The sequence below is a fragment of the Mus musculus genome, chromosome 5 (genome assembly GCF_000001635.26).
Source record: "Mus musculus strain C57BL/6J chromosome 5, GRCm38.p6 C57BL/6J".
NCBI classification, from domain to species: Eukaryota; Metazoa; Chordata; class Mammalia; order Rodentia; family Muridae; genus Mus; species Mus musculus.
The window spans coordinates 29,253,298-29,270,280 of record NC_000071.6 but is presented as its reverse complement, the minus strand read 5'-3'; the positions used below and the strand labels follow the sequence as shown (position 1 = coordinate 29,270,280).

Here is a 16,983-nt window from a genome sequence, read left to right as displayed (position 1 = left end):
CACAAGAACACAATCAAAACTCTGGTGACTGAAGAAAGCCTCTTGTGTGAACACAAGTAGACATGGGCATGTGGATGTGGGGCACATGGAAGAATAGCTAAAGATGAGCCACCCGTCACGCCTTGTATATTCAAGAAGGCCGCTTTCATGAGAAAGGCCAAGGCTCCACCATCTGGGACATCCGGTTAACAGAAAGAGCTCTTGAAACTCAGAGATAAGAAAATGATCCAGAATGACAAGAGTGAGCAAGTCTTAGAGGTAAAAATGTTCCAGACCTGTACAGCCAGCCTCTAGCTAACACCCCTTCCACACAGGGTTAAGAGAGAGAATATGGTGGGGAAAAAAAAGGATCAAGAAATTGCTCTAATCTGATACGTGAATTTGGGGATTGAAAATGCTCACGTGTGTCCAGTGGATGTGTCACTGCACAGACATGTATTCACAGCAAGAACACTGGGAGCAAAGATCCTGTACAGTTTACAGTGGCACTGACAAGAAGACATTCCTGGGGTAAGACTGAGAATTGCTCCAGACTTCATAAAAACAGTATTGCAACTGTAGACTTAAAGGCTTATCTCCAGCTTGTGGTGCTATTTTGCACAATGGTTCTCAACCTTCCTAATGCTGTGACCCTTTAATATAGTTCTTGATGTTGGGGTGACTCCTAAACCATAAAATTATTTCCACTGTTACTTCATAGCAGTAATTTTGCTCCCATTATGAATTGGAATGTAAATATGTTTTCCGATGGGGTTAGGTGACCTCTGTGAAAGAGTCATTTGACTCCTAAAAGGGTTGCGGCCCACAGGTTGAGAACCACTCCATTAGAAGGTGCATCTTAGCAGCCAGAAGCTGGAGGCATGTCCTTGAAGGATATCCTGTCTGTAGTCCCTTCCCTTCTCTCTGCTTCCTGGACACCTTGAGATTTGAGAAACCAGGAAAGCACCTCAGGGTGAGGTGTTATCAGGGAGAAGCACCTCAGGGTGAGGTGGTATCAGGGAGAAGGGGGCATTGACACAGGTCCAAGGGGTTTTGACACTAAGCTTTGTGCACACTTCATTCTGATAAGGGTAAGACGTAAAAGTCAATGAAAACTAAGACAAATAGTGTGGAAAGTTGATGTTCTATATTTTACTGAATGTAATTAGGGTAAATTGACGGTAAAGACAGAATGAATGAGTGTGGGCTACTTAGAACATCATCTTATTCTAGGTCCTCCTTGTCTTTTCTCTGATAAAGCCAAAGCTTTGTATCTTTCCTTTCCTAGCTGAAGTAGGAAGCACTCCAAAGCTTTCCATTCTGAGTCTAGTGACTTAAAGGCCCTGATGATTGGGGTGACCTCTTCCTGCTGTGCTGTGCTCACCAAGGCTCCAGAAGCAGATCTTGGGGAAGGGGTTCTCTAACATTCTTACCTCTTCTGCTTCCCTTTTCTTGTCATTCTCACCTATTATTTCTAAGTCTCGATGTGAATTTCCAGTTCCTGTTGTTATATCTCCATTTTCATTTCTGATTCTGCTAATTTGGATACTGTCTCTGTGCTCTCTGCTTAGTCCAGGTAAGGGTTCATCTATCTTGTTGATTTTCTCAAAGAACCAGCTCCTGGTTTTGTTGCTTCTTTGTACAGTTCTTTTTGTTTCTACTTGGTTGACTTCAGGCTTGAGTTTATTTCCTGCTGTGTACTCCTCTTGGGTGTATTTGCTTCTTTTTGTTCTAGAGCTTTCAGGTGTGCTGTCAAGCTGCTAGTGTATGCTCTCTCCAGTTTCTTTTGGGGCCACTCAGAGCTGAGTTTTTCTCTTAGCACTGCTTTTGTGTCCCATAAGTTTGGGTATGTTGTGCCTTCATTTCCATTAAATTCTAAAAAGTCTTTAATTTCTTCTTCCTTGACCAAGTTATCATTGAGTAGGCGTTGTTCAGCTTCCATGTGTATGTGGGCTTTCTGTTGTTTTCGTTGCTATTGACCACCAGCCTTAGTCCTATGGGATTTGAATGTGTATGGGATTATTTAAATCTTCTTGTATCTGTTGAGGGCTGTTTTGTGAGTGATTATATGGTCAGTTTTGGAGAAGGTACCATGAGGTGCTGAGAAGAAGGTATATTCTTTTGATTTAGGATGAAATATTCCATAGATATGTTAAATCCATTTGGTTCATAACTTCTGTTAATTTCACTGTGTCTTTGTTTAGTTTCTGTTAGCATGACACCTGCCCAGTGCTGAGAGTGGAGTGTTGAAGTTTCCCACTATTATTGTGTGACGTGCAATGTGTGCTTTGAGCTTTAGTAAAGTTTCTTTTATGAATGTGGGTGCCCTTGCATTTGGAGCATAGATGTTCATAATTGAGAGTTTTTCTTGGTAGATATTTCCTTTGATAAGTATGCCGTGTCCTTCCTTACCCTTTTTGATAACTTTTATATGGAAGTCAACTTTATTTGATATTAGAATGCCTACTCCAGCTTGTTTCTTCAGACCGTTTGCTTGGAAAATTGTTTTCCAGCTCTTTACTCTGAGGTAGTGTGACACTGAGGTGTGTTTCCTGTATGCTGCAAAATGCTGGGTCCTGTTTACATATCCAGTCTGTTAGTCCATGTCTTTTTATTGGGGAATTGAGTCTATTGATGTTAAGAGATAATAAGGAAAAGTGATTGTTGCTTCCTGTTGTTTTTGATGTTATTTTTATGTTTGTGTGGCTATCTTCTTTAGGGTTTGTTGAAAGATTACTTTCTTGGCCCTGGCGTTCCCCTGTACTGGGGCATATAAAGTTTGCGTGTCCAATGGGCCTCTCTTTCCAGTGATGGCCGCCTAGGCCATCTTTTGATACATATGCAGCTAGAGTCAAGAGCTCCGGGGTACTGGTCAGTTCATAATGTTGTTCCACCTATAGGGTTGCAGATCCCTTTAGCTTCTTGGGTACTTTCTCTAGCTCCTTCATTGGGGGCCATGTGATCCATCCAATAGCCGACTGTGAGCATCCACTTCTATGTTTGCTAGACCCAGGCATACTCTGACAAGAGACAGCTATATCAGGGTCCTTTCAGCATAATCTTGCTAGTGTATGCAATGGTGTCAGCATTTGGAAGCTGATTATGGGATGGATCCCCGGATATGGCAGTCTCTACATGGTCCATCTTTTTATCTCAGCTCCAAACTTTGTCTCTGTACCTCCTTCCAAGGGTGTTTTGTTCCCACTTCTAAGGAGGGGCATAGTGTCCACACTTCAGTCTTCATTTTTCTTGAGTTTCATGTGTTTAGGAAATTGTATCTTATATCTTGGATATCCTAGGTTTTGGGCTAATATCCACTTATCAGTGAGTACATATTGTTTGAGTTCCTTTGTGAATGTGTTACCTCACTCAGGATGATGCCCTCCAGGTCCATCCATTTGGCTAGGAATTTCATAAATTCATTCTTTTTAATAGCTGAGTAGTACTCCATTGTGTAGATGTACCACATTTTCTGTATCCATTCCTCTGTTGAGGGGCATCTGGGTTCCTTCCAGCTTCTGGCTATTATAAATAAGGCTGCTATGAACATAGTGGAGCATGTGTCCTTCTTACCAGTTGGGGCATCTTCTGGATATATGCCCAGGAGAGGTATTGCTGGATCCTCCGGTAGTACTAGAGGCCCATTGGACACGCAAACTTTATATGCCCCAGTACGGGGGAACGCCAGGGCCAAAAAAAAGGGGAGTGGGTGGGTAGGGGAGTGGGGGTGGGTGGCTATGGGGGACTTTTGGTATAGCATTGGAAATGTAAATGAGCTAAATACCTAATAAAAAATGGAAAAAAAAAAGATTACTTTCTTGCTTTTCCTAGGGAGTAGTTTCTCTCCTTGTAGTGCTGTATTTGTGGAAAGATATTGTATAAAGTTGGCTTTGTCATGGAATACTTTGGTTTCTCCATCTATGGTAATTGAGAGTTTTGCTTGGAATAGTAGCCTGGGCTGGCATTTGTGTTCTCTTAGGGTCTGTATGACATCTGCCCAGGATCTTCTAGCTTTCATAGTCTCTGGTGTGAAGTCTGGTGTAATTCTGATAGGTCTGCCTTTATATGTTACTTGACTTTTTTCCCTTACTGCTTTTAATATTCTTTCTTTGTTTTGTGCATTTGGTGTTTTGACTTTTATGTGACGGGAGGAATTTGTTTTCTAGTCCAATCTATTTGGACTTTTGTAGGCTTCTTGTATGTTCATGGGCATTTCTTTCTTTAGGTTAGGGATGTTTTCTTCTATAATTCTGTTGAAGATATTTTCTGGCCCTTTAAGTTGGGAATCTTCACTCTCTTCTATATCTATTATCCTTAGGTTTGGTCTTCTCATTGAGTCCTGGATTTCATGGATATTTTGGGTTAGGAACTTTTTGCATTTTGCATTTTCTTTGACTGTTGTGTCAACATTTTTTTATGGTATCTTCTGCACTTGAGATTCTTCTATCTCTTGTATTCTGTTAGTGATGCATCTATGACTTCTGATCTCTTTCCTAGGTTTTCTATCTCCATGGTTGTCTTACTTGTGATTTCTCTATTGTTTTTATTTCCATTTTTTGATCCTGGATGATTTTGTTCAATTCCTTTACCTGTTTGGTTGTGTTTTCCTGTAATTCTTTAAGGGATTTTTGTGTTTTGTCTTTAAGGGCTTCTAGCTGTTTACCTGTGTTCTCCTGTATTTCTTTAAGGGAGTTATTTATGTCCTTCTTAAAGTCCTCTATCATCATCCTGAGATGTGATTTTTAAATCAAACTCTTGCTTTTCCAGTGTGTTGGGGATCCAGGGCTTGCTGTGGTTCTATGGTTCTGATGATGCCAAGTAACCTTGGTTTCTGTTGCTTATGTTCTTCCCCTTACCTCTCACCATCTGGTTATCTCTGGTGTTAGCTGGTCTTGCTGTCTCTGCCTGTGGCTTGTCCCTCCAGCAAGGCTGTGTGTCAGTACTCCTGGGAGACCAGTCCTCTCTGGCAGGAATTTGGGTATGAAGAGCTGTGGCACAGGGTCAGCTCCTGGGTGCAGAGGGAAACCTGAAGGATCCTGTCCCCAGCTGTTCTTGGTTCTTTTGTCTGGTGGCTCTGGGCAGGTCCCTCTTGGGCCAGGAATTTGAACAGAAGTGGTGGTCTTACCTGTATTCACAAATATGTCCACACTCCTGGGAGACCAGCTCTATCCCTGCAGTATTTGGATATGGAGCTTTGTGGCATAGAATCAGCTCTGGGCGCTGTGGCACAGGATTAGCTCCGGATGCAGACAGTAACTGGAAGGATCTTGTCCCAGGCTGTTCCTCAGTTACTTTGTCCTGAGATCTCCAGGCAGGTCGCTCTGAGCAGAAGTAGTGGTTTTACCTGTACTCACAGGTGTGTCTGCACTTCTGGGAGAACAACTCTCTCCCGGTAGTATTTGGGTATCACCAATGAATTCTTAACTGATAGAGATTAGCTAGATGATGATTTCAGTGAAACAAATGCACAATCATGGCAAGTAAAACCCAAAAATGAATAAAAATGTAAAAGTTGTCAAAATATAATTTAGGAAAATGGTCATTATGAAATGATAAAATGTATGCTGTACATTACTTATACGTAACAGTCCTAGAGATACAATAAGGGAGACCCTCAGCAGTCAAACACACACCCACAATGAAAACCATTCCTTACCAGCAGAGAAAGCCTAACCTGGCACATTGCTGTCTGGGGGTTTCAATTCATCTGTTTCAGAATTTAAGAGATCAAGCAGAAAGAAGAGGAAGATACTGTACTTAGATCATTGCAGAAGTAAGCAGAAAGTAGGAATGGAAGAAATCCACATGAGAAACAGGAGATGTGATCTGTTGCATTTAGGAAAATGTATATTTAAGTAGCTCATCGCTTTGACAAAAATTCAACCATTGGTGATACCCAGTGCTAATGATGATATATAAATAGGAGTTTTCAAAAGCTATTGATAGTAGTCAGACTTATTATAATTTGAATTATCATGGTACATAAGATCATTTGGGGAATGTAAACTTAAAAAGTTCCTAAACCTGTAATGGCCCCCACTAGTCTGAAGTTTGGAAATCTGTTTTACAGCAGTAATAGAAGCAAATGAATTGGATATGTTAATATACACTAGAATATTGACAAATGAAGTAATAATTCTGAGTTAGGTTATAGTAATCCAGATTGTGGTTTGCACACTCAGCTGTTAGGAAATATTTATTGATAGGCAACAGCAAACAGCTAATGTGCCTGGCTTGATATTAGTATAAGAATTTGCATGAGAGAGAAAATCCATATGTGAGACAGAATTCAAATATGAATGTGAAGAAAGCTATGGAAGCACCAGCCACATTGGTGATAATTGTCATCCCAGGGAGGCAAAATGGAGAGGGAAGGTATGGTAAGCACATGAAAACAAGAGTAATATAACTGAGCAAGTCAGGGAAGGCATCTTCCTAAGAAACATGGTTTTCAGTTATCAAGAGCATGAATGCTCGAGAGCAGTGGTCCTTACCTTCCCAATGCTGTCACCTTTTAATACACATTCGTGGTATGGTGACCCCAACCACTTTATAACTGTAATTTAAGTGTTGTTATGAATTGTGATATAAATATCTGATACAAGATACCTAATATGCAAACCCTATGAAAGAGCCGTTTAACCCCCACTGGGGTTGTGGCCCACAGGTTGAGAACCACTGCTCTAAATAGTGAGTTTTTACATAACTCACAACAGCGTCTGTTCCTCCCAGCTATCAGTGAGTACCAAATGTTTTGTATATTAACTAATGCTCTGCCTGTTCTCCAAGCTTTCCACTGCTACACTTAATGCTTTTGCTTTAATAGGGCTATCTTCATCGGTGGAGTACAATGTAATGGAATTGGAGCAAGAACTTGAGAATGTAAAGATCCTTAAGACAAAATTAGGTATTGTACTTTTTTCTTGGTTTATTTGTTGGTTTTAGTTAGTTATTAAGATTGTAAATTAGTCCTAAAATATTTGAAAATTTATGAAAATTTTGTGTTAAAAACTTACTGTGCTCAGAGTCATTGTCTTTCTTTTGGGAGAGGTTAAGTATATATTTTTGAAATTACTTTTAAGGCTTATTTATTTTTTTATGTGTATAAATGTTTTGCCTGAATGTCTGTGTATTCCCTAGAACTGGAGTACCAATGGTGGTGAACCACCTTGGAGTATGTGGGGAATGAACCCGGGTCTTCTGCAAGAGGAGCAAATGCTCTAAGCCACCGAGGCATCCCTCCAGCCCTTAAAGTTACTTTTCAAATATACTAATATTCAAAGATGATGTGTTTTTGGCTCTTGACTTGAGTAGATTTTTCCTGTATGTGGGTACACACATGCCACATACACAGTGGATGTGCAGGTCAGAAAACAACCTGTAGTAAAAGGTTCTTTCCGTACATCATGTGGGTTTCCAGGATTGGACATAAGTTGTCAGGCTGGTGGCAGGTACCCTTAGTCACACAGAGTCTTGTTAGCCCCACTTGCATTGTTTTTGAGAAAAAAAAAATATAAACAACTCCTCTGTCAATGTGATTTTAATTATTTTTTTTATTGTTTTATTAGATGTTTTCTTCATTTACATTGAAAATGTCCCCTTTCCTCATTTCCCCTCCAAAAAGCCCCCTATCCCAACCTCCCTCCCCTTGCTCACTAGCCCTCCCACTCCCTGTCCTGGCATTCCCCTACACTGGGGCATCGAGCCTTCACAAGACCAAGGGCCTCTCCTCTCCTTGATGTCAATGTGATTTTAAAAAACGTGCTTCTAAGATTTTTTTTAACAACTGATATAAGGTAGTTTGATTATGACATGCCTTAATGTGGTTTTCTTGGTCTTTAGTTCATCAAGTTTCATGGATGTAGGAATTACACTTGTCATATATCTTAGAGATATTTTGCTTTAATTTCTCCACATATTTTTATTTTCTACTTGTGTTACCCTTGTGAGGAACTTCAGTTATTTGCAGATTGGCTGAAGCTCCTGGCTGACGCTTTTTTTAACTCCTTTCTCTCTGTGTTTGGCTTTGGATTTCTGTTGCTATGTTTCAATCGTCTCAACCTTTTTTCTGTAGGTCTGATCTGTCTCTTACCCCAACTGCTGTATTTTGGTCTCAGAGACTGGGTTTTCCATTTTGCTTGGGCCAATTATCATCATGCTGCTAATTGACATTGCTAAATCTGTTTCCTTTACCTTTGTGGGGGGAAATAATATAGTTATGAGAGCACTCTGAGTGTGTGTGCTCACATACATGTGCATTTGTATGCCAGAAATTAATGGCAGGTTTATTCTTTTATTGCTTTCCACTTTGTTTTTTCTTCCTTTCTTCCTTTCTTTCTTTTTTTCTTTTCATTGAATTTGTAGCTTACTACTTAGCCAGCAGTCTTCAGAGATGTTTCTTTCTCTGCCTTCCCAGCCCTGGAATTCCATGCTTGTGCCATTATACCAGACTTTCTCATGTGGATTCTGGTGATCAAACTCAGGTTTTCATGCTTGAACCGCAGGTATTTTACCAACTGAGCCATTTCTACACCCCTCTGAGAACTGTGCTGGCTGTCTAGTGTCAATGTGACACAAGCTAGAACAGTAGTTCTCAACTTACCTAGTACAGTTCCTCATATTGTAATGACCCCCCCAACCATAAAATTATTTTTGTTGCTACTTCATAACTGATGTTACTATTATCAATCATAATGTAAATATCGACGTTTTCCAGTGGTTTTAGGAGACCCCAGTGAAAGGGTCATTCAACCCATAAAACGCTCAACCACAGGTTGAGAACCACGGAGCTAGAGTCATTTTGGGTGGAACCACTCTTGGAGATATGGTCCTGAGTTGTCTAAGAAATGGGGCTGAACTTGCCATTAGGAGCAAGCTAGTAAGCAATATTCCTCTGTAGCCTCTGCTTCATGTCCTGATTCCACACTCCTGTCCTGAGTTACTGTCCTGACTTCTCTTTATGACAATGGACTACAATTGTAAGCTGAAATAAATCCCCTTTCTCCCTAGGTTACTTTTGGTCATGGTGTATGTCACAGCAATACAAACCCTAACAAAGACAAGAATACTTCTAATATTTTTGCCTATGAATTCTGACATCTTTGTTAGTCCTGATAAGTTTCAAATTATTGGTTTTATAGTATTGTTTTAATTGTGTGCTTCTTTGCATGCTTGGCAATTTTTGGTGGGAAAATAGGGATTTTTGGATTCTGATGTTTTTTGCATCCCTGAGAGGAAGAAACTATGGTTTGGAATGCTGACAGCTGATTCAGTAACCTAGAATCTCAGTAGGTTGGATCAGAGCACTGGTGCTCCAGGGCACCGGCAACCATCATGTGTCATCTATCCTTGTGGCCCATGCAACTGTGGGGAACTCTTCCCTCATGCTTGTCTTCAGCCATGAATTGTTTCGTGTTGCCGTTGACTATCTGAGGTGACCCTTGGGAGATTTTTGTGTTCTTTCTTTGTCCTGACGTCTCATCTCTGAAGACTTACTAGTTGTTTTCCTCAGACTCACATTTCATGTTTTCAGGATGAGAATGAGCAGAACTTTTCTTAGTTCCTTCTCTCAGCAGCATGGCCTGGAAACTCAAGATGATAAGCTGGGTCATTTAGGTTCATACTGTTCTCTGTCCCCAAAGGCCATTGCATTTCCCTTGACCAGAAGTCCAGGGTCTGAGCATTTTTGTGTGTGTGTGCGTGCGCGTGTGCATGGACACACACACATGCCTACTTGCTTGCACTTTTCTCTTTTCTTTCTTTTGTGGCTGTGGCTTGATAATTTCATTATTTGAAACATTGTTGGTCATTATCTTAACAATTTTTATCTGTCTCATTTTCTTTGATTTCTTCAGATTCCAGTTAAACACACACTAGACTTTCCCCATTCTTCTATCACCTTTCTGTACCCTAACCTCTCATGCTGTCTTCTAGTTTGTTTCCCACTGTAATATCTCCCAGTTGTGCCTTGACTGTTGTTTAAGGTTTTTGTTGAATTCTTTAGTCACAGTATCTCTCAGCTCTGGGATTTCATCTGGCTGTTTTCATTGGTTCAGATTTCTTTGTCAGTTTGCTGTTTTGCCACTTCTTTAGTTGACTGTCAACTAAGTCTGTGTGTGTACTAAGAGAGGGTCTGTCCCTGTTGTCTCTTTTTCCTCTTTGCCTCCTGGTAATGTTTGACTTCTGGATATTTCTTACACAAAACTGTAGAAACTGTAAGACACTTTCTTCTTTTGGGTTGCCTCTTAGAGTGTCCATGTCTGTCTGTCTGTCTTTATTCCTAGGGGATACATTGGTCCTGATGGAAAACCTGGGTGTTTTGACTGCTTCCTAGTGAACTCTTGGTTGGGTTTGGCAGCATTGCTGAACTCCAAGCCTCTCAGCTACATCTCCATTCCTTTTTGTAGCTTTTCTATTACTGAGGCCTTAAGGAGGAAGGAATCATCATAGCAGGCCTACTTCTTTATCTGTTCCTTATTTCTGAGATTCTGCCCTCTCAATTTCTAGCTGCGTTGCTAGCTCCAAGCTCTGTGCTTTGTCTTCTTGCCTCTGTTAGGTTTCCTGAGAGTTTTGCCTCAGCATTGCTGCTTTTGCCTCTTTTACAAAAATAAAGGGGAACCATCCTGTGTTTGTGTGAGTATGTGTGCATACATAGCTTCTTGACTATATGTGTGCCACATGTGTGCAGATGCCCTCAGAACCCCGGGGAGCTGGAGTTACAGGTAGTTGTGAGCCACACAATGTTTGCTAACAACCAAATCCAGGTCCTCTGGATGAGGAGCAGGTGCTCTTACGGCTGAGTCACTCCAGGCCCTTGCCGTTGTCTCTTGATTTCCACTTGATTTCTCAGACTTTAGAACCCATGCCAGCTCCATATTGAAAAATGCCTTGCTGGGACAGGATGCTCACAGGAAGGGTTCTCCTCTGTCACATCACACAGTGTCAGCCTTTCCTAATCTATTGCTTTCCTTCTCTTGTTGCTCTAATACATCTGGAGACTGTTTTGAAGTTTAAGTTTTCTTTCCCAGTGTGGAAGAAAAATTAAACTTCTATGCTTCTTCCTATCATGGGGAGGGTGTGGCACAAAGTGGCTTGTTTTAGCTTGAAGGTAAAGTTCCTTTATAGTCCTTGGAAAACAAAGTGTTCATTCAGCCTTGGGGCCTGAAACTAGAAGGGATTAGGATTCACACGTCTTTATATGCTCAAATATCTGCCTATATCAGTATATACATGTGTATCAAGTGCACATAGTCTTATCCTAAAAGTGAGCTATTCATTAATGATATATTCCTTTAAGAGCAAGATTGCCTTTACCGAGCTGAAATGTAAGCCTCATGGGATTGAGCTTTTAATGTAGTAAGCTGGTTTTAAGTGGATTTTTATAGTTTGTAGAAGATAATTAAAAACAATTTATCTTATAATCTACATTTTTCAGAAAGTAAAAAATAATGTTTACTAGTTGAAATATAATCAGGTATATAAAAATATGAACCTGGAAAGAATTTTTGGAAATTGCTGAAATTTTTATTTTATTTTCTTTCTAATAGAGAGGAGGAAAAAGGCTTCAGCTTGGGAGAGAAATTTGGTGTATCCTGCTGTTATGGTTCTCCTTCTTATTGAAACAGTAAGAAGCTATTTGACAGCTTGAGCACAGTGTATTGTCTTTTGTGTTTCCCTTAGCCAGGCTGTTTCCAGGAAACTGTGTTTCTGTTAACAGAATCAAAATCTGCCTGTTTCTCAATTTGTAAAAATTCAGCAGAGCAAAAATGGAAATGAATGACAATTAGATAAGTCGTCATAAGTCGTCAAGGTTTAACTTCCTCATGCAGCAGGAACTTCAAGCTTACTTCAGAATTAGGAAAACACAAAGCACGGCTGCTGCTCCAGAGTCTTCCTTTCTAAGATGGGCTGTGGGAAAGCTCACTGCAGCACGGTCTGGGACGCTATGGCTCTCTCAGCTGACATGTCTACATATTGTTATCTTCTATCATGAGCCTTGAAATTATAATTTACAGAATACTTGGAATTTGTCTTGGAGTTCTTATATATACTGTGTAGAGTATATATACTCATTACAGGACTTCCCCCATTCTGAAAGACACATGTTATGTGTGTTGTCAAAAGTAGTGTTTGAAACTGAGACCTGACAGTACCATTTCTGTTGCAGTCCATTTCAGTCCTCCTGGTGGCGTGCAATATTCTTTGCCTGCTGGTTGATGAGACTGCAATGCCAAAGGGAACAAGGGTAAAGTTAAATGCATTCAAAAGTCTTTCTTCTAGATGTGTGTCTGAATATTTTGTGTAAGCTTATGGAAACATCTTTCTGGATGTAAGCATTTCAAGCCCATGAATTTCTCTGAAGAAAAAGCTTTTACAAACATGTTCATAAGTATATATATACATATATATGTGTGTGTGTATGTATGTATATGTATATATATACACACATATAATTTTATATATAAATATAAAATATCTTATGTATATGGTATATATGTATTTGTGTGTGTGTGTTCTTCTGTGTGTGTGTATGTGCGCATGTATGTGTGCTTTTGTTTCTAGGGCATTTCTTTCAAGTATCTGGGTTATTTATAGACTTCCGTGTCAGACTTGATGTTGATTTTTACTGAAATTTTTATTTGTAGTTCTTGAAAGAAAATGCATGATGTATAAAAGATAGATCAGCTAGACCTCACAAACTTATATGTTGGAAAAGTAAAGGGAATTTTTTATGAGAAGTATCAAACATTTAAAATGCACTTAAACTGTGTGGTTATTAGAGGATAGTCTAGATAAACTTTTTTCATGAGTTGATTTTTATCTGGTTTAAAGATTGATGATTCTACTGTTCATGGCACATGCATACAGTCCTACCACCTAAAGGACTGAATGTTTTGAGTTTGAGTTTAAGATCAACCTGGGCTACATGTTAAGACTGTCTCAAAAATAATTCCAAACAAAAAATATTGATGCTATTACTAGAGTCTGGCAGTTACCCTATTTTACCTAGATGTTATGTTAGGAAGATGTTCATCATTGAATACTTATACTTGACTTACAGTCTTTTGTCTGCAATGCTCTTGCCTCAGCCTCCTAAGTGCTGAGGTTACAGGTTTGTACCACCATATCTACCTTGCAACACTTTCCAGGTCCTATAAAGTTTGGAAACACCCCTCTTCTGCTGTTGGTGCACAGGCATACACACATACATGTACATACTCATGTGCATGTGTAAACACATGTTTTGGGACAGGATGACATGTCACTCAGCCTGGCCTCAGACTCCTTAGGGACCCAAGGGTTACCTTGAGCTTCTGATCCTCCTGCTCCTACCTCCTAAGTGCCAGGATACAGGTATGGGCCACCAAACGTAGCGGCTTTCCAGGCCTCATAGTAGTGACATTGAAACCCTCCTGACTTACCCTGTCATGTTTCTCTCTAAGGCAGATGTTGTCAGTCTCTGTCTTAATTCCTTTCCTTCCACCTGAGATGAAGATATGCTGCTTTGAATTTCTTCAGCCATTTTTGTGACTTTCATAAGCAGCAGCATGTGTGAGCGCTCCTCCACCTTTCTCACCTTGCTTCCCCCGCTCTCCCTGGAGGCCTTGCTTCTGCAGTCCTGGCTTTGCCTTTTTCTTTTATTGTAGTCCCAGATCAGGAGGCTGCTCCTGTGACTGAGCTGACTCTCACTGCACTGTAATGTAGCAGAAGAGCAGGGTGTATTCTGTGCCATCCCCTCAGTGCACACTACAGTGACTTGTACTTCTAGGCTCTCTGTATGCTTGTCTAAATGTGTGAGCACCTCTTTATCTTCCTGTCATTGCTTTTGATACAGTGAATATTCCAGAACATTTTTTTTTCCATCTTGCCAGTATCCCTTTGTAGGGAGGAAAGTAGGATCTTTTCCTTACCCAGCACAGGGTTCATGATGGAGGTCCTAGTAGCAAAAGACAGATTAATGAGAGAAAAGTGGATGAAATTATTTAATATAAAATTTATGGAAGCTTAGCTTCCATTTGTTGGGAAGAGTGGTGGGCATGCTGGGTCATGATGGTGTGGTTGGTGCACTGCTCTTGAACTCTATGCTCCACTGCTTCTGGATCCTGCCTATAGAGAGAGGGAGTCTCAGCCCCTTAAAAAGGGTGCTAATTTGGGATTAAATTAAGTTGAATTGGAACCTGAGCACTTACCCCTGGGTAAGTCTCATGTGCTCACTCTGCTCACGTCTGGAACTACTGCCATGGGTTAGTCTTTCTCCTTTATGTCCAGATCAGAGTGTGCATATAATGTGTGTGATATTAGCTATTCTCTTCTATTTTGTTTGCTGACGATGTTTTGCTTTATCTCTGCTGTTGTAATTTAAGACAACTAGGGGAATGGTGATGTGTATTTAGAGATTATCCTTTCATCTCTAGCAGTAAGCTTTGAAAATGTTGTTCCTACTTTAGTGGACTGATGTTTGCTGTCAGTTATCAGTATCTGAACGTTATTTGTTCTATTTTGCCTAAGTAAAGGTAGGTCTCGAGATTAGATAATATTTATTAAAATGTATGTATTACTTTCTGTTTTGTTAAAATTACTTTTTTTTTTAAAAAATAAGTGCTATTAGTCACATTTTTGTAACTGAATTATCAAGGAAAATTTGGGAAAAGGAAATTGGATATATTGCTTTATTTGTAAACATAGCTTAAATTGGCAAGGTTTATAGTATAATTTTTATATGTGCTTCTGCATTAATTATATATTATTCTATTAAAAAAAAAAAACAACCAAAAACCTCCCCAGTGAGCAGTACCTTACCTGGGCAGCATAGTAGAACTAGCTAGGTAGTTGGGACACAGGTGAGCTGTCCCTCGGGGTATGATCTTGGGAGAGCTAGCCCTGCCCCTAGCTCTGCAGCATGTGAGAGCTGGCCTGGAGGGCATGAGAGCTTGAGAGCAAGTGAGCTGGCCCTGTCCCCTTGCCAGTTGCAGAACTCAAGAAAGTGGGCCTTGCCCCTTGCTTCGGCAGTACTGGAGAGCTGTAAACTGACCAACTTAGCTACCACCCAGGCCCCGATCCAGGGCTTTGAGTTAGCCTACCCCAATATCTACTTTGTCTATGAACTGTTGGAACACACGAAGGGGCCAGTATTGCAGATCCTAAGCTGCAGGATCTCCATGACACAGGGCAACAGCAAGATATCTGAGAGGAGTCCCAGTAAGGATCCAGTATTGAAAGTATAGCAGAAGCCAGAGACCTCAAACTAGACCAATGCCTCATTGCAACAAACATTTGCATGAAAAGCTCTTTGGGCAAAAGGGTATACTGTGTGACATACCATAGCACACCTCAGCTTCCATAGTGAGATTTTTTTTCCCCCTTTTCTGTGGGAGGTTTGGGGAAATGAGAGGGATAGTGAGGCATGCTGGAAAATTTACAAATAATCAGTAAAAAGTTAAAAAAAAAAAAAAAGAAAGAAAACTCCCCAGAAAATTCAATGTATTTTTCTCAGATAGCAGATCATCCCATTTTATAGCAGTCATAATGATATCATTTTGGCAAATGTCTTAAAAGTACATTTGAGGCAAACCAGGTTATATTTGAACCTGCTAAAATTAATAGTCTTTGGAGGATTCATACTATCTTAAGGTGTTAAATGTGTAATGGCATCACTGAATTCTGAGGCGTGTTTTCCTTGCAGGGCCCCGGCATAGGAAGTGCCTCTCTTTCCACTTTTGGCTTTGTGGGAGCTGCACTTGAAATCATTCTGATTTTGTATCCTTTCTTCAACTGAATGTTATGTCTGTTAACAAGTTTTCTGTCTAGTTTCTGGGACAATAGTAATTTACTAAAACACTTGTTTGGAAAGAAAAACAACGCAGTCCTCTGCAAGCCTCGGTGGCTGTTTGTTTTGGTTTGCTTTTCCTATGGGCTTTAGACTTTGGGAAGTGTGCATTCTCTTGGAGAGTTTTTCCTTCATTCTCACAGCTATCTCATGGTGTCTTCTGTTGTTGGTTTCTATAGCCTCAGATTTTTTGGAAACTTTACACCCAAGAAGGATGACACAACTATGACAAAGGTAAGGTAAAGTCTTAGATGCCATGGCTTTTCTTTTGCTTCCAAGATAAACAAGTGCTTTAGTCAGTAAGCACCCTGAATAGCTCATCTTGGCTGAGAGGTATTTGTAAGTAGCGGACACACAAAGGAAGGTTTTCAGAATGCTGAGTGAGTGGGAGAGGATGTGCTCTGTGTAAATTGGACTGCATCCATTCACTTGTAAATGCATAGAACCACGCACTTGGTAACTAGTTGTGGAAGTCTCCTGAAAGAAAGAACCCTTGTTTTTCTTAAAGAAAACATATTGCTAATGAGTAACTTGGGCTGTGTTAACTGTACTTCAGGAGCTTGTTTGAAATCTGAAGAGCTTAGTTGCTACAAGTGGCAGAGAAAAAGTATTTCAATTCTGAATAATTAAAGTGAGAAGGAATAGCTCTGTTCAGAGACAGTGTGGTGTGAGGCTAATTTGATACAGTGTTGTCACTGGCACCATAGCAATAAAGCCTGTTATATTACATAATAAATGGATCTTTGTAAAATAATTTCACAGGCTGCCTAAGGGGAATGGCTAAAAGCTGCTGGTCTTTCCCATTTTTATTATATAAGTCTATATTTACATCCCACAAGTGTGTGGGTACACACACACAATGAACCCCATTGATAATATATATTACATATATTGAAATTTATGTACCCATCCACCCAGATGTATCATACTAAAGGTTTCTTTCGTTTTGTTTTGTTTTGTTTTTCGAGACAGGGTTTCTCTGTGTAGTTCTGGCTGTCCTGGAACTCACTCTGTAGACCAGGCTGGCCTCGAACTCAGAGATCCACCTGCCTCTGCCTCCCAAGTGCTGGGATTAAAGGCGTGCGCCACCACCGCCTGGCATACTAAAGGTTTCTTAAAGTCAGCTAAGTAGCCAGTGTCCAGTTGAGGTGGTTATAAATACTAATCGATGTTTTCAG

At 40.2% G+C, this 16,983-nt stretch overlaps 1 protein-coding gene across 10 annotated transcripts in view; it reads left to right on the top strand.

Moving 5' to 3' along the window:
* Positions 1–16,983, top strand: part of Lmbr1 (limb region 1) — a 148,620-nt gene that overhangs the window by 108,141 nt on the left and 23,496 nt on the right. For 9 of the 10 annotated variants that reach the window (XM_006535767.4, XM_006535764.4, XM_011249782.3 and 6 more), the window contains 5 exons: positions 6,806–6,886; positions 11,526–11,602; positions 12,146–12,223; positions 15,662–15,735; positions 15,949–16,039. In XM_006535767.4, the coding sequence (XP_006535830.1) occupies positions 6,806–6,886; positions 11,526–11,602; positions 12,146–12,223; positions 15,662–15,735; positions 15,949–16,039 (401 nt within the window). The remainder of the gene's footprint in view (positions 1–6,805; positions 6,887–11,525; positions 11,603–12,145; positions 12,224–15,661; positions 15,736–15,948; positions 16,040–16,983) is intronic. The other variant, XM_017321034.2, reaches the window with a different exon arrangement.